A 24,937-nucleotide genomic window follows, 5' to 3' on the forward strand; every position below is an offset into this window, starting at 1 on the left:
AGGTGCTGCCCCAATAATTATGGTTTATTATGATTATTAACAGCGTTCGTTCTTTATTCAAAAATATTTGTTGTAAAATTGTCCACTATCAAAGAAAACCAGTGCTGGATAGTAGTTAAGCTGGTAAAAAGAGATTTTATTCAGGACTATTGCAATAGGAGAAGAAAGATCTCAGTGTAGAACTGGGCTCAATTCTGAATACAGCATGGGTAAGTGGGAATTTATAGCCAAGGAGCAGGGCAGGGTTAGCAGACAGAAAATTACTAAGAAGAAACATCAGGGGTAATGGGGGATTCTAGCTAAAATGATCTAACAGTATTCTTGCTGAAGGCAGGCCAGGGTGATCAGATATCCCTTGGAGATGGTGGAGGATGAGGAACTCAATTAGACATAGAAAGTGATCATAAATGGAGGATGGGAGATTCTGGCTAACAAACTTGGCAGGATTTTTGCTAAAATTGAACAATGCAAAGAGGAGTATGGAAATCCAAAAGATGAGGCCTAGTTGAAAAGTTCAGAGCAGAGTTTAGTCAAGGAAAGTATCTTTATCACCACCCAAGGACTGTGATACACTCCTAGATACAAAGTGAAAAATCACCTTTAGATCTTGTTCTTAGAGAACTCAGCATATGATGCACATGATTCTCCTACTGTGTCCGAGGAGATCTAGAAGATCCAAAGTAGGATGGGGAGAGAAGGGGAGGATGAGGAGTCAGGACTTCTGGCACTCACCTGGCCCAACCAGAACTACTCGGTCTCCACGTTTCACATTTTGGGCTTTTCCTAAGCTTTTCCAGGGAAGAAGTTTTAAAAATCCAAGAACAAATGGATAAAAATAGAATATAATATATAGTTCAGTAATACACTTTATTTTCATGGTCTTGTTTTATATATGCATATTGTGATATAATAATATATATTAGGTCTTCGCCCCTAGTTCCTGCCATAGAGCTTCTAAAACCCTTGTAATTTCCCTAGTGATAGGGGTGACAGGAACACTGTCTGTTATTTGTAACAAGCTCCTCTCAATCATAACTGAGTTTTTGCTAATAAACTTGGTGAGCCTCTAGATAGCTTCAGGATGGGGGATGGTTGCCAGAGGAACCAGCTGTGTGATTAGAGAGTAGGCATTTTCAGTCCTCCCTAGCCTCCAACCCCAGTCCTGACCTCCAGGGAGAGGAGAGGGGCTGGAGGTTGAGTTAATCACCAATGGACAATTTAATCTATCATGTCTACTTAATGAAAACCCCATAAAAACTCCTAAATAGCAGGGTTTGGAGAGTTCCCTGATTGGTGAGCATATCAAGTTTCTGGGAGGGAGCATGGAGACAGCATGGAGGCTCTGTGCCCCTCCCCCAGTACCTTGCTCTATGCACCTCTTCCATTTAGCGGTTCTTGAGTTGTATCCTTTATAATAAACTGGTAATAGTAAGCAAAGCACTTTCTTGTTCTGTGAGCTGTTTTTGCGAATTATTGTACCTGAGGAGGGGATTGTGGTATACAAGAGGAAAGACTTTATCTCCACCTTCTTAGGTTCTGTGGCTGGGCCTTAGGATTAAACTGACAAAAAGCAGATTAACAGGAGAAAAGCATACAAATTTTATTTGATGTTAACATTTTTACATGGCATGGGAATCTTCATAGAAGAGAAATGAAGACCCACAGAAGCAGAGAGGCCTGAGAGCTTATATACCATTTCAACAAAGAATGATACATTGTGGAGACATGACAAGACAAAGGCAAAGTGGTTTGGGCTAGGGGTGGTAGACTGTGGGAAAGTGACTGGGAAATATACGGGGGAACTAATGGAAGATAAGGGTTATTTTAGTAAGTTTGTACAGATTCATCTCAGTGTCAACTCCCTGTCTTTGATGATAAGAATGTTCTCTTCTTTTTGGTCAGGGTAGGTCACCTTTCTCACAAGAAATTTATGCCCTTCTTTAAGGTCAGAGAGCCCTTCCTGAATCTGCTATTTCTCAAGTGCCTTCAGCTCAAAGTAACCAACCTGCTGAAGTGGCATATTTTGGGGTGACCTTCAGGGGAACCCCTGATTTATAGCTGGTTGGTCAGAAGTATAGGTGGAAACCTGGGAGTTGTGATTGGTGGTGACTGGCATCTGAAGTGGGGGCAGTCTTGTGGGACTGAGCCCTTAGTCTACAGGGTTTGTGCTAACTCCAGGCAATTAATGTTAGAACTGAATTGTAGGGTACCCATTTGGTGTCTGGAGAATTGGTTTGGGTGGGGGAAAAAACCCCACACATTTCTTGTCAGAAGCATTGTGATTAAAAACAGTTCAGATATATTTATATAGATATAGATGTATAGATATGAGCCCTTTAAGGGATTTATCTCTTTAATTGGGAGTTGGTGAAAAGCAGATAAGAAAAGCATGGACTTTGGGTTGTGCTAAGCCCATGTTTGAGTCTTGGCTTTCACATTTCCTGACTGCGTGATGTCCTTAACCTTTGTGAGCCTCAATTTCCTCATCTCTATTACGCTTCACAGAATTGTTGTATTATATGAAATAATGTAGGCAGGACTGGGCACACAGTTGGGGTGACTGACTTCATGGAGTCACCAGTTAAGATCACATCCTTAGTGTAGGAGGGGAAGGAAGAATGAAGGTCCAGTGGCTCCTGGGTGGGTCCTTCTACTTCTGGCGTCCAGCCGCTGTAGCTAGATCAGCCCATAGCAACCTACTCCCTGTTCACTGGACTTCACGCCAAGTCAGACTCAGGTCCTCTTAGAGTATTGAATAAAAGCAAAGTGTGTGAAAATGGTGTTTGTACACTTCCATGACAAGTACCTTTCCACACTGCCACCTTATGACATGGAAACTGTTTGTAGAAGTTGTAATTGTCAGGTTTATTAATTCCCTGGTTGCTCACCAGGTCTCTTGTCACACTAATTAGGATATCTAACTGGTGTTGGTTGCCTTAAATGCATATTTATCCTTGTCCACAAGCATAATTATTCTTGGCTTTTAAAAAACACGTATAGGGAGATAAAAACATACATTAAAAGAATGTAGTAAAACAGGTAGAAGTTTTATGAAATTTACATTCCTAGAAACTGTGCAAATGATGTTAAAAGCAGTGAAGGGTTTATCTTGTGTTCTAGCACGTGGATGTTCATAGAATTAAACCTTCCCCCCATCTGTTCTTTCCTCTCAGCCCTAGAGGTATCTGACAATTTTGTGGGGGGCTTTTGAAAACACAAACCTGCCACTATCACAAGAAGCCATACATAGCACATGTTACAGAATAAAAAACATCCCCCTTATGCAGCATGCCAACAGTGCTCAATACCTTCTCTTCTCTTTCAAGTCGCTTGTTCCCTGGATTACATATTGCTGTATACATAGGACCCCAGTGGTTCACCTCCTAGACATTCTGGAATTTGTGGTCCTGAAGCAAGAGATAAGCTCAAACCTGTCTGACCTCCATTGACGATACTTATGACTCAAACCTTTAATGTTAACAATGATGATCTCTTGCCTAGAGAGGCAGCATGCACTAGCTACTGATCATTTAAATAAAGATAATTATTAGGGCTGACTCCAAATCTCTTGGGTGAAAGCCTAGGGAATATTTTTGTCATGTGGCAAAGGTGCTCATGCTCCAATCAACTCGATCATCTGAACAAAGGAAGCTGAAAACTGCAAATCATTGATAGCAAAAATAGTTTATATCATCACACTTTTAATAGATCCCTAATTAGGCCCAACTTCACTGTAGATATAAGGAAAAATAACCTTTTCTCTCTATTATACATGTGTCCTTACATGGGCCGCAGTTAGCACTTTGAATTGTACTTTTTACATTTAGATGAAGGAGGATGGCTGTGAACTCTAAATGAACAGAGCTGACAGGAACAGTGACAGCAGTGATGTGTCTGAGTGCTAAAGCTTGAACGGACTGGGTTGTTTACCACTTGGTTTCAGGTACATTCTAGCACAGCACTATCCAGTAGAACTTTCTGTAAAAACAAGACATTCTATATCTAGTCTAATTATGTCTGATACAGGAGCCAGTGGCCACCTGTGGCCATTGAACACATGAAATGTGGCTAGTGCTATTAAGTAACTGAATTTTAATTTAAATGAAATTAAATAACCACAGGTGGGTAGTGGCTACTAAATATTCAGTAAGCTCTAGAATCATAGAAATGCCTTTAAGGCTTTAGTGATATATTTTGAAATATTGGCATGACGTGAAATAGACCAATCTTCAAAGCAGAATAAAACATAATTTAATGAAATGTAAACTGAACCAAAGTTTTATACGTATTAAAAAAATTATTTTTAAACATAAAACCTAGACATTTTCTAAAACCAATGATATGGCATCAAACTAAAACAGCAAGGTGCTAATGAGTCTCTCAGGCATAGCGGATAGTTTTTATATGCAGAAGTTTGATGGTCTTCCCCAGGAACAAGACTTTGACAAATATAATAGAACCTCTTGCAATTGAGAAAGCACATGCATTATTTTTGTAGTGTCCCTTCCAAAAGAGGTTCCTCAGCTGGCCAGCACTACTGAACGTTCCATCAGATATGCACTGGTCTAAATGACTGAAGGACTTCATATCTAAGCTACTGAAGAAGAATGTAGACTGCTACACGAACACTGGAGAATACAGTGGCAGATGACTCCGTATTCAGGTTCTCTTGTCATTATTGCCTTATACCTCCCAGACTCTGGTCAATGGTGTCCAGGAGAGCAGATATTTCCACCAAGTGTAGAAACACTTCTGAGTGGAGAGCCCAGGTGATCCTAGGATTCTCCCCACCATTGTTACAAATTAAAATGTAAGGCTAACATAGAGAGAGGTGGGAACATTGGCACTACTGTTGTTTTGTCACAACCTTTTAGTGATCTCACACAGAAAAGAGAGAATTCAAGTTTGGTTAGTGAACTTGAATGAAATCAGCTTTAAGAGACTACTTAAAAGTAGGTACGGGATGATTATTTAGGTAGTACCAACTTCCTAATAGATAAGCCTCAGTGATCCCTTCCCAGTTTCCAGCATACCAGCAGTGATGTGCTCTGTATTTCCTGTCCTCTTCCAAGCTGCTTGTTCCCTGGGTTAGATATTGCTGTATACCCAGAACCCAGGGGTGCACCTTCTAGACATTCTGGACTATGTGGTCCTGAAGTAAGAGATAAGCTCAAACTTGACTGATCTATGGGTCATAAATGCTAATATGTCCACTTAATTCCAGCAATAATTAAAGGCATTATTTGTGTCACATTTAGTACCAACATTTGTAAAATGCCTACTGTTAGAAGTGACTGTTGATGACTGGGGTCTTATAGGGTCTTAGCTTGCAAAGAGAAAAAACTGATTCTGCCTATCTTAATGTCAAGGGAAATTTGTTGGAAAGATTTTGAAGTTTCTTAGGGAATCAAAAGGTAAATAGAAGAGTCAAGCAGTGGAAGACCAAAACCCCAGGGGCCTGTTTCAGAGGCTGAGCAGCCTGAAACCTTCTAGGGGCCTGCCAAAGGCTCCTAATTCTGTCTCTCAGGTCCAAATGTCACAAGTCCAGGGGAAGACACTGATCAGCCCAGCTTGAGTCACAGGCCCACCTCCAGACTAGTCAGCTATGGCTAGGACAGGAGTGGATTCAGATTTCGTGACGACTCATACAATTTGGAAAACCTACCTTAAAAGAAAATAGTTAAAACCCCAAATACAATGGCTGCAGGTCTCCAAAGAAACCTGGATGGAAGAAATCACAAAGTGCCTACAGCCACTCCCAAGAGGAGAAGTGAGACAGAAGGAAAATTGAAGTGGGAAGAGCCTGTGGTCTCAAGTGATTGTGGTTGAAATGTCTTCTCTTCGCATATTTTATAAAAACATCTGGCCACGCGAACATTGTTAAGGCCTCTCTTAAGACTTTGGAAGGAATTCATACAAGTGAGGGGCACTGAAACATAAGCATCATTCATTTCATGGGAGGAGAAATTTGTTTGCTTTTTAAAGATGGGTGCCCCCACAGTAACTGTAGAAAGAGGACAGTTCTTCAAAAAAGGGAGGTGCTGAGAAGACAAAACAACAGATGACCAATGGTTTAGTCCCTTCCTGATGCTATCACAAAATACCATCGACTGAGTAATTAATTGATAAACAGCAGCATTTATTGCTCACAGTGAGGGAGGCTGGAAAGTTCAAGATCAAGGCACCAGCAGATTCAGTGTCTGGTGAGAACTTGCTGTCTGCTTCAAAGATGGTGCCTTCTTGCTGCGTTCTCCTATGGCAGAAGGACCAACGCTGTGTCCTCACATGGCAAATGGTGTGGAAGGGACAGGGTGGTCCCTTCAACCTTTTTTATAAGGCAAAATTACATGAGGTCTCTGCCCTCATGACTTAATCACTTCCTAAAATGCCCCATCTCTTAATACTATCACATTGAGTATTGAGTTTCAATGTGGACATTTTAGGGGGACACACACATTCAGATCATAGCAACCACTACACCTTGTCTCTTGTAACAGTCACCTGTTGCAGCTGCAGCTTCCCCAAGAATGCTTTTGTTTATCAGTCTTTTTGCCTCAAATCCCTAAGTGGTCTCTGATTTTGACAAACTATGCTGGACGTCAAGGGAGCTGTGTTGACCTCTTATATCTAGACCCAGAGCAAGCCATAATGGCCCATACCTTCTATGTCTCTATAGATTCCACCCCGTATCACCTTCGACCCTCTAGAATAAGGGAGTTCTGTCTCCCAGATGTGGAGGTGTCTTGGTCTCCTCTCAGACACACAAAAGTGAGAGAAAAGAGCTGCATAGAGCAGTTCAAAAGAAAATGGTCAAACTCAGTGAAAGTACACTTAAGATTTTGCATTTCATTTCATGTAAATTTTACCTAAAAAAAAATAAGTTGAAAAAATACAGGGAGGAGGAAAGAAAAGCAAGCAAGCCAAGGAAGGAAATGGCTAAGAGAGCCAGGAAGTCCCTAAAAGGGATTCTCTGTGGGAGCGAGGGCTTTCCGTCTTTGTCTTTCCCTCTCTTGTCCTGTGGATGGCTTGTGCATGCCCAACTCATAATTCTTCTGCAGCTGGGAGGGGGCTGGATGGGGAACGCTGTTTCCACTGGAGGTTAGGATGTGTAGCTAATACTGACCTCTTGCAGTAGCTTATGTGAATGTAGATTTGGTTCTTGTCCAGAATACTTACTAGTCACTGTTATTACTTATTCCCCCAAATAAACAAACAAAATACACTTACGTAAGGGGAAGATATGCCAGTTTTTTTGACGTAACTTATGACTGGTTCTTTGATTTTTACTTTATATTAAGCTAAATTTTATTGCACACCTATTCTGTCAAGGGTCACATGAGTCCTTTTTATTCACGTTATCTCGTTTTCATTCACAAAATTATCATCCTTATTTTTACAAATTAAGATTCTGAGGCCAGAGCAATAAAGTAACTTGTAAAGTCCACACAGGTGGTTATTGGAAGAGTCTGAATGTGATCATATGTTTTAATGTCAAAGCCAGAGTTCTTTTTGCTCCATTGTGCTACCCAGATTATAATTTTGGACTTGCAAGTTTTTGTGAGGATTTATGAACAGTCATCAAATCAGTGCATGTGACTAGGTCATCTTCATAAATGCAGTCAAATTATTTAATTAATGACTAAATAACTTTTTTTTTTTTAAGTCAAGGAAGAGAATAATGGCCCTGTCTTTCGAAGAGGCAAAGAGCCTAGAAGTCTGAGTGAATCCTCTCTCAGGTGAGATTGCTGCTTGCAGTATGTGTTTAACTTGCTGACCAGACTAATTTTACAGTGGTTTGTTTTTCTTAATGCTTTTCTTCTACTAACAGCTTTCTACTGAGTTCTATTTATCTCATATATGCGATAATGAAAGGTACCTTGAGAGAACTTTCTCCTAAATTGAAATCCAGTTAGTTAAATACTAAAGTATAATTTTTCTCATTTCAATTGAATACATAAAGTCACAATATGAATAATTGATTAAAATTGAATTAAAAAAACCAATTTATTGAGCTCTAGTTCTGTGCAGGGCACTAAGTTGGGCCCTATAATGGATTTACAAAGATGAGTAAGGTGTAATTCCTATCCTTGAGAAGCTGATTCTAACCAGATATATAACACTTGCATAAATAAAGATAATACAAAGCACTCAGACTAAGTGTCCTAAATGAGTTTGAGCAATTTGTCAAAGAGATTTAAAGAGGAGTAAGATTATATTCAGTTGTGGGGAGAAGTCAAGATGCCAGATAACAGTTGGTAATGGAGATGTGGGGTGTTGCAGATGGAGGGAATAGTGGAAGGAGAGGCAGGAAAAATGGAACATGTATTAGGAACGGTAAGCAGTACGGTGTGATTTAAAACTAAAGCTGAAAGTGAAATTGGGCCCGTACTTTGGAGGGTCTTAAAAGTCCAGATGAAGACTTTACATTTTATTTCACAGAATGAAATAACTATTGAAAGTTTTCAGCAGAAGAATGTTATCATAAAAATCATTAATACAGAAAGATAATCTGACAATTGTGCTTAAAATGGATCGAAGTGGGGAGAGACCAAAGATTGGTGGGAAGTAATGAGAATCTAGATTGGGCTAGTGATAGCAAGAATAAAGGAAAAGGGATGGATAGAAGAGATTTCAGAGGCAGAATCCATAAGGCTGGCAATTAACTGAAAATGGGAGAGATGGAGAAAGAAACCACTATGGTTTCAAGCTGGGGTGACTGAATGGTGATGCTCTTCAAAGAAATAAGGATGCCAGGAGGGATCAGGCTGAGTACTAGTTTAGACAGGTTAAGCTTAAGGTCCTGGTGGTGGGCCTCATCTGGAGGAGAAGTTCACCTGGGAGTTGAAATTTCAGTCTGGAAGGTAGGAGAGAAGTATGGGTATAAACTTAAAAAGGAGTTTTCTAACTTGCATAACTTGAAATACTGTACTATTACACACTTTTAGTATCTAGACATTAGAAAGAGGAGGGGAGCATAGGATTCTAAGAGCTGCCAGTCGAGGGATGAATGGGCATGGGGAAAATTAACGTGAGTTGGGGCCTGGAAAGACAGGTCATGGGAAGAGGGAAATATCCAAGGTGGGAAAGCATTGCACAGTACTGTACAGGAAAAGTGAACTCCTGATTGGGGAGTATTCTCAAACCTGTGCTGTACACACTGTATTGCTTAGGTTGCTGGGGAGTAGCCTTTTCTCACCACACGTTCTCTTATTCTCACCTTTCTCAGTGTTTAAACAAGAAGACATACAAAGTCTCTTCTAAACCTAAATTTCATTATTATGACTTCCTTTCTCAACACCCCTCCCCCTGAAAAATTGGTTTAGGAAGTTTTTTTTTTCTTACTGGGAACACATTAGCAATTTGCTTTATAAAATTTTAACCTTACAACCAATTATTCTGGGCAACAAAACTGGTGGAAAGTTGGCTATGGTAACTACAGTAATTTTCTTAAAGGTGTTTAAATTAGAGTTTAAGGAGTTAGCTTTAAAAATGGTCTCTTGTCCTGTCAGAATTCTCAAGGCTTTGGAGGCTCTGACTATATAAGAAACTAGAAAATCAGAAAAGCTTACTGGCTAAGACAGGATTTACTAGTAAGTGTTCTCTTTAGCATTGCAAACCATAGCTCTAAATGCATGTTGAGACCGCTCTGTGATGCTGGTATTGGAAAAGGGACAAGTAGCCTGTGCAGCTGAACTCCTTCCCCCAGGGTTTCTCCATGGGGTGCTGTTGGCATTTGTGGTCATGCAGAATGGTCCCACGCATTGAGGGACTTGAGCTTCCCTGGCTCTTGTCTGCTAAATGCCAGTAATGCTCCCTATTTCTTGTAGCAGTTAAAACTACTGCCACGCATTTCCTTAGGTCCACCTAAAGTTGCAGTGGACCACTCCTGCTGGTTCCACCTCTCAACAGACTTGTCAGGTGGTCAAGTCTGTTTGCGTTTCCCCCATTCTGTGCTCTTTCTCCCTTCTCTGTGAAGTCTTCCCTCTAGCCTTCCTTAGTAAGTATGCTTGCTGTCCCTATAAAATTTTGTGCTTGGGTTTTTATTGACACCACTGTGTGATAATTTAATAATACACTTAAAATTCTTACCCCCTCAGTGGGATTTTCATTTTAACAGGCATCAAAGCCAGAAGCTCCAGTAAAGAAGCTTTATTAATAGAATTTGGTTTTTAACAACCTTATTGAGGAATAACTGACATACAATAAGCTGTACGTATACATCTTATCATGTATGTGCACCTATGAAACCATCACCACAGTGTCTATCACATCCTCCCTATAATGTAGCCTGGAAACTTTTTCAAGGCAGTAAACTAGGGCGATCATTAGTTCTCACCTTGATTATTTCCCACCTCTCAGGGCTCACTGTCTTTTGTGGCCTGATGTCTCATGTCTTGAAAGCTATTTTTGCATATAGTTTGTCCAGTTTTTGTTGTTTCAGGTGGGAGGGTATATCTGGTCCCTATAACTCCATCTTGTTTGGAAACAGAAGAAAACTAGTAGATTTAAGCTTCCACCAGTATGTATGGAAGAGGGTTTAGATTAGTATCACATCCTTCCTGGAGCCAGTGATGGTTCTGGAATTTCCATAAAAGGGGGTTTTGGGGGTAGCAATAGGAGAGATTAAGAAACTCATTTACTTAGACTGTATTCTCATTTGGCTTGAAACTTTTTCCCTTAGCAGGCACAAATACATTATTTTTATGTAGCATATATATTTATTTGTGGTGGCTCCCTTAGGAGAGGACTATTAGAGATGACAGGGAGTGAGGGGCAAAAGCCCCCGCCTCTCCTTGGCTTCTGCCTTTGGAAGCCTGCTGTTTTAGGCTGACACACCAATTCCAGTTGTGGCCTTTATATTAAGAAAGATAGGGCTGGCTGGTTAGCTCAGTTGGTTCGAGCATGGTATTATAACATCAAGGTCAAGAGTTTGGATCCCTGAACTGGCCAGCCACCAAAAAAAAAAAAAGAGAGAGAGAGAGAGAGAGAGAAATAAAAAGAGAGATAATCCTGAAGCTCAGAAGGACCCCAATTATCAAAGATTCATGTGTGCCTACTATTCTGACTTTTACGAAAAGACAAAACCACACACTTTTAGCAAACTTTCTTAACAAAGTTAAGTATCCAAAACTAGGTTAGTTAGAGAAGTCAATTGAACACAAAAGCTCATTTCTTCCAAGCACTCCCACTGTTTGAGGTTACATTGGCTATGGTTGTGGGGGCGGTGGTGAGGGGGTGTTGAATTTGCTTGTCAGTAAACCAGAATCTAGGACACCCATTGCTACTTCCTAATGTGGTGTTATCGCTTTGAGATTAGTCTACACTCTTAATACATGACACATGCTGTCTGGGCCACGTGAAGAATAAGCCCAGATCATCTGGGGTGTGGGAATAAAACTGACCTGGAATAATGGAAAAAGTCCATTGGTTTTTTCAAGCCTGATGTGTATCAGGATTTCTCAAGGGCTCATGGGGAGCACAGACTCGTGGGCTCCACCCTGGGCTCCTGAATCCTTAGCTTTAGGGATGGGGCTCAGCAATCTGTTTTTGGTAGCTCTCAAGAGGATCTGTTAGCTAGCTACCAAGGTTCGGGAATTACTTTCCTAGATAATCTCCAATGATGTCAACCTTGTCCTGGATTATTGAGACTCCTGAGTTATATACCCATAGTATATATTTATAATCCATCGACTTCTATCTCCACTGTCAATACCCCAGTATAAGCCACTATCATCTCTCACCTGGACTACTGCAACACCTTTAACTACCCTCTCCACCTCCATTCTCAGCACTTCTCTGCCCCCACCTGAATCCATTATCTACCTTAAAGCTAAAGTGATCTTTTCAAAATGTCCCTTTCTTGCTTAAAATCTTTCAGTGATATTCCATTGCACAGAAAATAAAAACTTTTGGGCTGAGCCCGTGGCGCACTCGGGAGAGTGTGGCGCTGGGAGCGCAGCGACGCTCCCACCACGGGTTCGGATCCTATATAGGAACGGCCGGTGCACTCACTGGCTGAGTGCCGGTCATGAAAAAAGACAAAAAAAAAAAAAAAAAAGAAAAGAAAAACTTTTTACCATGTCTAGACATTCCTGCCAGACCTGGCCATTGCTCACCATACCAGCTTCGTCTCATATCACTTTACCCCTGACTCATCACACTGGCCAGAGCACCTCAAGCTCTTTTCACCTCAGACCTTTATATTTGTCCTTACTTTCTTCTCTTAACATTGCTTTTCACATGGCTTACTCTTATGCTTCAGGTCTTAGCTTAAATGTCACCATTTCAGAGAGGTCTTGCCCGATCACCCAGTCAAGAATATACCACCCTCCAACAAACACACACAGGTTTCCTTTTTCAGAGTACTATATTTATTTCGTAGCATTTCATAAGCTATAATTACATGTTTATTGCTCATTGTCTGTCTTTCCACTGGAATGTAAGCTCCATAAGGGCAAGGACCTAGATATTCTTGTGGACAGTTATATTTCTAGTGTTGGCTTAGTGCCCATTGGTATATTGTAGGTGCTTAATATTCATTGAGTGGATAATTATGTTCTTTACAACCTTACCTGTCTTTTATTATATAGGTTTGCGGGAATGTGATTTGATCTAAGTCCATGTAACAATAAACCATGTTTGGAAGGAGTTGAGGTACCTCCGTTATTGCCCTGAGGGCTGCAACCTATGAGATTCTGGGAAGAGGACTCTCTGCCTTGTAGCAGGGCACTAAATCAAAGTCTTAATGTGACCTTTATGGCTGAAAGGATTAAGGGAGAGGCAGTTCCAGGAATAGGCAGTTATATGCTCCTAGACTCAATAGTCCTTATTGCACATTTTGGCATATAATTCCCGAAATTTTCTGGAACACTCTGAAAGTCTTATTGTTTTCTTTCAATTTAGAAAAATAAAGAGGTTTCTAATTAATGTTTGCAGTAATTGTTTTAGGTTATTGGGGAGGTAAGAACTCTGTTAAAAGTGGCAGAAATCCAGCTTAGGATAAAAGGGGAATTTATTGGAATTACTGGGGCAACTTATGTAATTCAACAGATGTATATAGAGAGAAATAGAAATAGATAAGATATAGATGTAGATTTATCTATTTTTCTATCTATCGAGTCCGGCATATTCTAATTGCTGGGCTGTGTGTTCAGTTTTAGATGTACAATGGTGATCAAAGTTTGGAAATCAATCCATAGGAATGTTGGAAGGTAAGAATGAAGCTGGGATTTAGGCACAGCTGGAACTGGGGGCTTGAGTGCTACAGAACTCTGTCTCTGTCTCCTCTGACATTTATGTGTCATCCTTATTTTCTCTCGCTGAATACCACATCCTCCATGGGGCAGCAAAGCCGCCAACTGTCTTGAATTCATATTTTATAACTCCCACCACCAGACAAAGGCTAACCCACACACTTTCTTGCGTCAGATTTAAAAATCCTGAAAAAGATCTCTGATTGCCCAGCTTGAATAAATGACACTACTGAGAAGTACCCACCATAGCCAAGAGATCAAGGCCTTTAAAAACTTGGCAGCTCCTCTGTACTCCATGTATGGAGGGGGAAGAGTGGTTTCCAAATAGAGAGAGTGGGGAAGGAGCTGGGTCTACTATCGCATAGTTTTCTATCCTGTCCATAACTGAACATGTGAATTAGAAGTCTAAACAAAAGACAGACTGGGATAGAAACACTACTTAGAGGACTACAGGGTGTTATCATGTATAGAGCTTTGAAACACCTCCTACATGTAAAGTTTTAGGCCTAATTATGAGAAGCTGCAGGTGATAAGAAGGATGCTATTATCTTGGGACATCAGTATGATTACTTTTCAGGGTAATAGTAAACAAGAGGCCTTTAAACACCTAAGGGATAGAAAATAGACTAGTGATCTCTGGATAATGAGATTCAGTATTTAAGTTTCTCTTTCTTTAGTGTAGCTCTTCATTAGTGGATAGTTCCATGTATTCATATGCATTTTACAGGAGAAAAACACTAGTAAGTGTTTCACCAAAATGTTCACTTGGGAAAAGTGTATTGTGACCTACTTAGAAGTTCCCTAAAGCTAAAAAGAAAAAAAGACTGCCTGTTGCTTGAGAGTGTAGAAAACATAGAGGAAGACAGAGACCAATAGTGCCAGCACAGAGTAAGATTTGTATAAATTTAACTGAGTTCATCTTGAATAATGCACGAGGAAAAGTAGTAGTGATAATGGTTAGCTCTCGGTCTAGGTCTGGTAAGCCCATACCCACCAAGGTGGATTTCGATCTGAGTTTTAACCTCTCTGTAGCCTCTACTGATATTTAGCTAATGAAAGTTTGAAAGTAGATTTTCTAACCACGATACATGGCAAGTAGAGGGATGAGCTTTTGGAAAAACTGATCTGTTTAATAAATAGAATTAGAGCTAATTAATTTGGCATTTTTACGAAATTAGAATGTGCTGTGTCAAATTGTACATCATTAGCAAAATAGAAGGGAAAAAAAGTAAAAAACATGACACATTTTTCTCTAACAGGAAGCACTTCTTGGCAGAAAGTAGAAGAGAGCTGTGTTTTCCTTTGCATAGTAGGCAAACATGCAGGCTCTGGAGTCATACTGGCAGACTTCAAATCCTGACTCTGCCTTGAGCTAGTTATTTAATCTTCTCAGGTTTCACTTTTCTTGTATGTAGGATGAGGCTTACAATAGTACCTATCCCACAGGAGTGATATGTAAGGGCTAAATCATGTACCTGTAAAGTGCTTAAACTCTGTATGGCATTTAGTGAGTCCTTATTACAATTTAGCTCTTTTGTTATTGGTGATTATTGGCTAACTACCCAGCAGTAATTTATTCAGCATCTTCAGACTCCTTGATCAAGCCCTGGGACAGAATGACTTTTCTCTTTTTCTACTCTCATTAATAATACTATAGTATCTAAAATATAAAAATGCTGTTGTGCAACAATATGGCATGAGGTACCATCTATATTAATTTTCTAAGAATTTCTCATGCAATAGATTGTTCTAGTTCTATTAGAGGACCAAGTCCTGTGTTTATTTATTTATTTTTTTGCAGCTGGTCAGTATGGGGATCTGAACTCTTGACCTTTGTGTTGCAAGGTGGCTCTAACCAACTGAGTTAACTGGCCAGCCCCTAAGTCCTGTGTTTATGTAAATATATTATGTGTGTTAATATATGAATCCAGAATATTTAGAAATTCAAGAGAAAAGATTCAAGACTTCCAACAGTTGTTCATATAAGTCTTTATTTCTTGATGTTTCTCAAAATTGACTTTAAAAAATATTCTCTTGTACATAATTTGCTCAGAGTTTATTATTAACAAATATTCATCGATAATTATGTATTTATAAAAATACAAAAAAATAATGAGCATTGGTATAGAACCAGTATCCTTTTTTTCTCCTCACTTTCCCCCATTCTTTTATTCCTACTTTTCTCTTCCTTTTTTCTCCTCCCTTCCTCCCTTTATGGACCCGTTTGAAAATTTCTCTGGATTGTATACTCAAGAGCAGAATTGCTTTGTACATTCAATATATGAATCTGCTTGTTGGCTTTATTTTTTTATTTTTTAAAAGATGACCAATTAAGGGGATCTTAACCCTTGACTTGGTGTTGTCAAGCACCATGCTCTCCCAAGGGAGCTAACCGGCCCATCCCTATATAGGGATCCAAACCCGTGGCCTTGGTGTTATCAGCACCACACTCTCCCGAGTGAGCCACGGGCCAGCCCTTCTTGTTGGCTTTAAACATTACAAATATCACCTCCTGTTTTGTCAGCTACCTATTAGCTTTGTCTATGCGGTGTCTTTATTGAATGGAATTTTAATTTTGATGTAATAAAACTAATCAAGAAGGTTTTGATTCTGGTCAAAATGGAGTAAGCACATTTTGTCCACTTTTCCCACTTAGGACAAGTAAAAATCCTGAACAGGATGCATAGAGCAATTGACCACCTAATTAAAAAAAAAAAAAAAATCAACCATCTGCATACAATTTAAAAAAGACCCAGAATCATATAATATAATATTGAAAATGTCCCAGATGCAACATGCTCCAACAGGTAATAGTGAGCCCCTTCAAAACAAATGGAAAGATAGAAAGTTTCAGCAGAGAAATAGAAGATATAAAAGGGGACCACATGGAAATTTTAGAATGAAAAATATACTACAATAAATGAAATTTTAAAAATTTACTGAATAGGCTCAATAAACAGAATAGAGGTGACAAAGGAGTAACTGTAAGTGAAGACAGATGAATAGAAATTATCCAATCTGAACAACAAACAGAATAAAGATTGAAGAAAAAAATGACCATAATCTCAGGGAACTGTGTGACAATGTGAAAAGATCTAATATTCGTGTCTACAGAATTTCAGAAAGAGAGGAGAAAAAGAGTAGTGCAGAAAAAACATTTGAAGGAATAATGACAAAAAACTCTCCAAATTTGGCAAAAACCATAACCTTACAGATTCAAGAAACGCAGTGAACCCCAAACAAGATAAGCTCAAAGAATTCCACACCCAGACACATCATAATCAAACTGCTGAAAATAACAAAGTTAAGAGATACTTACAATTGAGTGACGATACATGTCAAAATACACGTGACTCAGCTAAAGCAGATTTTAGAGGGAGATTTATAACTTATACTACATTCGCCAAGAAATAAGAGGTTAAAAAATAAATGAGTTAAATATTCAACCTAAAAAATTGTAAAAGGAGCATTTACACAAACCCAAAGACATAGTAACTTGAACATTCATGGTATAAAGAAATAAAAAGGGAAAAAATAATAATGCTAAGGGCCGAAATCAATGAAATAAACAATGACAATTATAATAAAAAAGGAAAGTGGCAAACAATAGTTAAGATTAACAAAACCAATAGCTTCGTTCTTTGAAAAGATGTAAAAGATATATAGACCTCTGTCAAGAAACATCAAGAAAGAGGAGTTTTCAAGATGGCGGCGGCTGCGGCGGCTGGCGCGGAGTAGCTGAGGTGGAAAAGGTGGCCACTGGGCCTCAGGCAGCCGGGAAACTTGTGGACCTTCCTCTGGCCATCTCTTAAGGGAGGACTGCTGCTGCTGGCCGGTCGTGGGGGCTCAACGCCACTTTGCCCCCGGCAGGAGAGGCTGCCTCATTTACAGGCAACAGCTTTGAAGTGTGGAGCAGGAAAAGAACTGATTCTTAGCTGCAAAAGCGAGTCTTGAAACAGGGAACACGGCGCCAGGGCTGCTGTGGATGCAGCCAGGATCCTGGAGGCTGGGGCCGCACTGAAGGCGGCCAGCTGCCCTATTCAGGATTCGAGGTTTCAGGCCGGCATTAAAGAAGATTCCTGGGAGCGCCCGAGCGGCGCCGCGACTGAACAGCCCGAGGCGGCAGCGCCGAGAACACGGAAGGCAACAAACCAGAGACAGAGCGAGCGCCCGACCTGGCACAGCACTGTGAGTGATCCCTGGCACAGCTCTGTTGGGGGGTGGATGCCCACGCGGCTCCCGCCTGCACCACCAGGCCACTCACTGCCCCGGTGCTGCCTCCATTTTCCCAGGTGCGGGCAGCTCCGCCCTGCTCGGCCATCACTGAGTCCATTTGCTTGGCCTGGCACGGGGCTTTCCGGACCCTGCGGGCCGGCCTCCTCTCCCACTCCCTCCGCGGTTCTCTGGCGGGGCTGGGGGTGTGGGGCGTCCCGACCAGTGTTGGGAGGGCTAGGAAGTACGGGCAGACCGACTGTCACTCCACCACACCCTGGACTCCGGCCCCGGTAAACTTCCTGTTACTGGGAGGCAGATACCATCTCTGCGACCACCAGTTTGGAAAAAAGCCTAACGAATTTCTGGTTGGGAATAGTGTGGTAGGAGAGTTCCCAGGTCCGCTTGAACCTGCCGGAGAGTAGGCTGCAGGCAGGCACTAGACTCGGTTTATACCGGGGGGATACAAAGGTGAACAAGACCCGAGAAAGATCTACACAGTGCTACAAAGGCACCCAGAGAGACCGGTCGTCTGTGCCTAGCAGAAACCTGGTAGACTTCCTGGGCGAGGCGGTGCTGAGCAGGGTCTTGAAGGCCCAGCTGATAGACGAGGGGTGCAGAAGACACACCCCAGCCCAGCACAGTGTGCACAGAGGGGGGAGACGTGCAGCCAGGGAGGCGGAGACTCGACAGAAACCACACACCCGGTGGGGTCGCCACTGCACGATCTAACAGCCTGGGCCAGAGCACACGGAACGGGGAGAAGTCCTGTACAGGAAGTGAAAGCTCAACAGAGATCACACACCCTGTGGTACGTGATCCACCAGCCCAGCAGAGTACAAGCTGACCAGAAAGGTGGATCCCCGGAGAAGCCCAAGACCCGAGGCAACCACACACACAAGACACTAGAGGCCAACTGAGCAGTCACGGCGGGAGCCATACCAAATTGGCAACCACAGCAACATCCTAGTTAGTCATTAGTCTCAAACCGGTGGACTGTGAAACCCCCTGCCACAATGAATAAACACCAAAAAAAAGACACCAGAAATACAAAAAATCAAGAAAGTACACCACCAAAAGTTAATAAATCTCATACTCTAGATCCTATAGAACAAGAAGCCCTTGAAATAACTGACAAGGAATTTCGAGTGATAATTCTAAGGAAACTGAATGAGATACAAGAAAACTCAGCTAGACATCATGATGAAATGAGGAAAAGTATACAGGATCTGAAAGAGGAAATATACAAGGAAATCAATGTCCTGAAAAAAAATGTAGCAGAACTTGCTGAACTGAAGAAGTTATTCAGCGAAATAAAAAACACAACGGAGAGTTTAACCAGCAGGCTTGTCGAAGTTGAAGAGAGAACCTCTGAACTTGAAGATGGGCTGTTTGAAATAACACAAGCAGACAAAAAGAAAGAAAAAAGAATCAAGGACATGGAAGAAAATCTGAGAGAGATATCAGACAACCTCAAGCGCTCAAATATCCGAGTCATGGGTATTCCAGAAGGGGAGGAAAATGGAGATTCCATTGAAAACATATTCAACAAAATAGTGGCAGAAAACTTCCCAGGTATAGGAAAAATCACAAATCTTCAGATCCAGGAAGCTCAACGATCTCCAAACGTATTCAACCCAAAAAGGCCTTCTCCAAGACATGTCATAGTCAAATTGGCAAAACTCAGAGACAAAGAGAGAATCTTAAAAGCTGCAAGAGAGAAGCGTCAAATCACCTATAAGGGAGCCCCAATCAGGTTAACATCAGACTTCTCATCACAAACCCTAAAAGCTAGAAAGGAATGGGATGATATTTTCAAAATACTAAAAGACAAAGATTGCCAGCCAAGAATACTCTACCCTGCAAGGCTATCCTTCCGAAATGAGGGGCAAATAGTATATTTCTCAGACAAACAAAAACTGTGGGAGTTCACTACCACAAGACCACCCTTACAAGAAATCCTCAAGGGAGTACTGGGTTTGGTTCCTGAAAAATAACTACCACTGCCATAAAAACCTAAGAAAAATCTAAACCCGCTAGTACAATAAAAATGGCATTCATGAAGAGAAAACAAGCTAACAAAAGCACTATCTACAACCTAAGGAACCAACAAACAAAGAAACCAAACAGTAAATCAGAAAGCAAGGAACAAAAGACACCTAAGACAACCAAACAACCAATAAAATGCTAGGAATAAATCAACACCTTTCAATAACAACTCTTAATGTTAAAGGCTTAAATTCCCCAATTAAAAGACACAGACTGGCTGACTGGATCAAAAAGCAGGACCCAACTATATGCTGCCTACAAGAGACCCACCTCACCCATAAAGATTCACACAGACTAAGAGTGAAAGGATGGAAAAAGATTTACCATGCAAACAGAAAAGAAAAACGAGCTGGAGTGGCTATTCTTATATCTGACAAAATAGACTTTAAACTAAAAACCATAAAAAGAGACAATGAGGGACACTACTTAATGATAAAAGGACTGATCCATCAAGAAGACATAACAATCATAAATATGTACGCACCCAATGTTGGAGCAGCCAGATTTATAAAACAAACTATATTAGACCTAAAGAAGGAAATAGACACTAATACCATAATAGCAGGGGAGCTGAACACTCCACTGTCAATATTAGACAGATCATCTAGGCAAAGAATCAGTAGAGAAACACAAGATCTAAACAAGACTCTAGACCAATTGGAATTGGCAGATATCTACAGAACATTCCACCCAACAACCTCAGAATATTCATTCTTCTCATCAGCACATGGATCATTCTCCAGGATAGATCACATATTAGGTCACAAATCAAGTCTCAATAAATTCAAAAAAATTGGAATTATCCCATGTATCTTCTCAGACCACAATGGATTAAAACTAGAAATTAATAACAAACAAAACTCTGGAAACTATACAAACACATGGAAATTAAACAGCATTCTACTTAATGACATATGGGTCCAAGAAGAAATCAAGCAGGAAATCAAAAAGTTTGAAACTAATGAAAACAATGATACATCATACCAAAACCTGTGGGATACTGCAAAAGCAGTATTGAGGGGAAAATTTATTGCATTAAATGCTCACTTCAGAAGAATGGAAAGATGGCAAGTGAACAACCTAACACTTCACCTTAAAGAACTAGAAAAACAAGAACAATCCAATCCTAAAGTTAGCAGACGGAAAGAAATCATTAAGATCAGAGCAGAACTGAATGAAATTGAAAACCAAAAAACAATTCAAAAGATCAACGAATCAAAAAGTTGGTTTTTTGAAAAGATAAATAAAATTGACAAACCATTAGCATGGCTAACAAAAAAAAGAAGAGAGAAGACTCAAATAACAAAAATTAGAAATGAAAAAGGCGATATTACAACTGATTCATCTGAAATACAAGGAATCATTCGAGACTACTATAAACAACTATACGCCAACAAATTTGAAAATCTGGAGGAAATGGATAAATTTCTGGACACACACAAGCTCCCAAAACTGAACCGTGAAGACGTAGAAAATTTGAACAGACCAATAACAATAAAGGAGATTGAAGCTGCTATCAGAAGGCTCCCAACAAAGAAAAGCCCAGGACCAGATGGATTCACAGCAGAATTTTACCAAACATTCAAAGAGGAATTGACACCGATTCTTTACAAACTATTCCAAAAGATTGAAACGGACGCAAATCTCCCAAACTCATTCTATGAAGCAAACATCATCCTGATACCAAAACCAGGTAAAGATATAACCAAAAAAGAAAACTACAGGCCGATATCCTTGATGAATATAGATGCAAAAATCCTCACTAAAATACTAGCAAACAGAATACAGCAACACATACGAAAAATTATTCATCACGATCAAGTGGGATTCATCCCAGGGATGCAAGGTTGGTTCAACATACGCAAATCAATAAATGTGATACACCATATTAATAAACTCAGACACAAGGACCATATGATCATCTCTATAGATGCTGAAAAAGCATTTGATAAAGTTCAGCACTCATTCATGACAAAGACCCTCTATAAGTTAGGTATAGAGGGAAAGTATCTCAACATAATTAAAGCCATATATGACAAACCCACTGCCAATATCATCCTGAATGGGGAAAAGCTGAAAGCTTTTCCTTTAAGAACCGGCACTAGACAAGGATGCCCACTCTCACCACTCCTATTCAACATAGTGTTGGAAGTACTAGCCAGAGCAATCAGAGAAGAGAAGGAAATAAAGGGCATCCAGATTGGAAAAGATGAAGTCAAACTGTCCCTGTTTGCAGATGACATGATCCTATATATCGAACAGCCTAAAACCTCTACAAAAAAACTGTTGGAATTGATAAATGATTTCAGCACAGTAGCAGGATACAAAATCAACACACAAAAATCAGTAGCATTTCTTTTCTCCAATAGTGAACATGCAGAACGAGAAATCAAGAAAGCCTGCCCATTTACAATAGCCACCAAAAAAACAAAATACTTAGGAATTGAGTTAACCAAGGAGGTGAAAAATCTCTATAATGAGAACTACAAACCACTGCTGAGAGAAATTAGAGAGGATACAAGAAGATGGAAAGATATTCCATGCTCTTGGATTGGAAGAATCAACATAGTGAAAATGTCCGTACTACCCAAAGTGATATACAAATTCAATGCAATCCCCATCAAAATTCCAAAGACATTTTTCTCAGAAATGGAAAAAACTATTCAGACATTTATATGGAACAATAAAAGACCACGAATAGCCAAAGCAATGCTCAGCAAAAAAAATAAAGCTGGAGGCATAACACTACCTGACTTTAAGCTATACTACAAAGCTATAATAACCAAAACAGTATGGTACTGGCCTAAAAACAGACACACTGACCAATGGAATAGAATAGAGAATCCAGAAATCAACCCACACACTTACTGCCATCTGATCTTTGACAAAGGCATCAAGCCTATTCACTGGGGAAGGGACTGCCTCTTCAGCAAGTGGTGTTGGGATAACTGGATATCGATATGCAGGAGAATGAAACTAGATCCATACCTCTCACCGTATACTAAAATCAACTCAAAATGGATTAAGGATTTAAATATACACCCTGAGACAATAAAACTTCTTAAAGAAAACATAGGGGAAACACTTCAGGAAATAGGACTGGGCACAGACTTCATGAATACGACCCCAAAAGCACGGGCAACCAAAGGAAAAATAAACAAATGGGATTATATCAAACTAAAAAGCTTCTGCACAGCAAAAGAAACAATTAAAAGAGTTAAAAGACAACCAACAGAGTGGGAGAAAATATTTGCAAAATATACATCTGACAAAGGATTAATATCCAGAATATATAAGGAACTCAAACAACTTTACAAGAAGAAAACAAGCAACCCAATTAAAAAATGGGCAAAAGAGCTAAGTAGGCATTTCTCTAAGGAAGATATCCAAATGGCCAACAGACATATGAAAAAATGCTCAACATCACTCAGCATCCGGGAAATGCAAATCAAAACCACATTGAGATACCATCTAACCCCAGTTAGGATGGCTAAAATCCAAAAGACTATGAACGATAAATGCTGGCGAGGCTGCGGAGAAAAAGGAACTCTCATACATTGTTGGTGGGACTGCAAAATGGTGCAGCCTCTATGGAAAATGGTATGGAGGTTCCTTAAACAATTGCAAATAGATCTACCATACGACCCAGCCATCCCACTGTTGGGAATATACCCAGAGGAATGAAAATCATCAAGTCGAAGGTATACCTGTTCCCCAATGTTCATCGCAGCACTCTTTACAATAGCCAAGAGTTGGAACCAGCCCAAATGTCCATCATCAGATGAGTGGATACGGAAAATGTGGTACATGTACACAATGGAATACTACTCAGCTATAAAAACGAATGAAATACTGCCATTTGCAACAACATGGATGGACCTTGAGAGAATTATATTAAGTGAAACAAGTCAGGCACAGAAAGAGAAATACCACATGTTCTCACTTATTGGAGGGAGCTAAACATTAATATATAAATTCACACACACACATACACACACACACACACAAATCGGGGGGGGGAGGGAAGAAGATATAACAACCACAATTATTTGAAGTTGATACAACAAGCAAACAGAAAGGACATTGTTGGGGGGGAGGGGGGGAGGGAGAAGGGAGGGAGGTTTTGGTGATGGGGAGCATTAATCAGCTACAATGTATATCGAAAAAATAAAATTAAAAAATAAAAAATAAAAAATAAATAAAAAATTCTGATCTAAAAAAAAAAAAAAAGAAACATCAAGAAAAATGCAAATAAACAAATAAACAGAACATACATAAATTAATTACAGAATGAAAAAAAGGGAAATAATTACAGGCCAAACAGATTTGTAAAAAATTATAGTTAAGCAAATATATGCTAAAAAATTTCAATTCTTAGATGAAATCATAATTTACTAGGAAAATATAAAATACCAAAATTGGCACAAGAAGTTGTAGAAAATTTCAACAAACAGTAATGAAATTAAAGACTTTCTTCCCCAGATAAAACAAAGCCTCAGATAGTTTTTCAGTAAGTTCTATCAACCCCTCAAAGAACAATTATTCAAAAACTTAGACAAAGAATACTTAGAGAAAGCTACTTGATTTTTTTTTCTTTTGAGAGTGATGTAATCTTGTTTCCAAAAACAAGTAAGGACAATAGAAAAAAAAGACAAGTAAGAGCCCATGTCATTTATGAATCTAGATTTTAAAATTCTAAATAAAATAGCATCTAACTAATATTGTATTAAAAACATGATTAAGAAAGATTTATTCCAGAAAGGTATAAATGATTCCACATCAGAAAATGTATTGTGATTGACTACATTAACATATCGAAGGAGAAAAATCATATTATTATCTCAGTTGGGGAGGAAAAAGCACGTGATGAAGTTCAATGTCTACTTATGATGAAAACTCAAAGCAAAGCTAGGAATGGAAGAGAAGTTCCTTAACTTGGCAAAGTTTATATAATAAAACCTACAGCAGACATGATACTTATTAGAGAAAAATCTAGATGTGTTCTCTTTAAGATAGGGGATAAGACAAGGATGGCCACTCTTGCTACTTTCTAACATAAAACTGACAGTTCTGGACCATTTAATAAAGAAAAAGAGATACATTACATTTTTATTTGAAGAAAAAATATGTGGCTGTTATTATCTGCATTTATTTTGATCATCTACTTAGAAAAGCCAAAAGAATGAACAAAGAAATTCTCCCATTCTTTTTTTTTTTTTTTTTTTGGTGGCTGACTGGTACAGGGATCCCTTGACCTTCCTGTTACCAGCACCACGCTCTCTCAGGTGAGCTAATTGGCCAGCCCCCCTCACATTCTTTATTAACCAAATCTCAGTTTTGTTTGGGACGGCAACATGCTTAGTTTAAAACATCCACCTTCCTAGTTATCCTTGTAACAAGAGATGGCCATATTACCAAGTTCT

At 39.7% G+C, this 24,937-nt stretch overlaps 1 protein-coding gene across 1 annotated transcript in view; it reads left to right on the top strand.

Moving 5' to 3' along the window:
• The window catches only part of C12H12orf56 (chromosome 12 C12orf56 homolog), a 91,831-nt gene that overhangs the window by 27,621 nt on the left and 39,273 nt on the right, over window positions 1–24,937 (top strand). Inside the window, exon 3 of the mRNA XM_063115492.1 lies at window positions 7,664–7,736. Coding sequence (XP_062971562.1) covers window positions 7,664–7,736 — 73 coding nt within the window. The remainder of the gene's footprint in view (window positions 1–7,663; window positions 7,737–24,937) is intronic.

The sequence above is a fragment of the Cynocephalus volans genome, chromosome 12 (assembly GCF_027409185.1).
Source record: "Cynocephalus volans isolate mCynVol1 chromosome 12, mCynVol1.pri, whole genome shotgun sequence".
Taxonomy (NCBI): domain Eukaryota; kingdom Metazoa; phylum Chordata; class Mammalia; order Dermoptera; family Cynocephalidae; genus Cynocephalus; species Cynocephalus volans.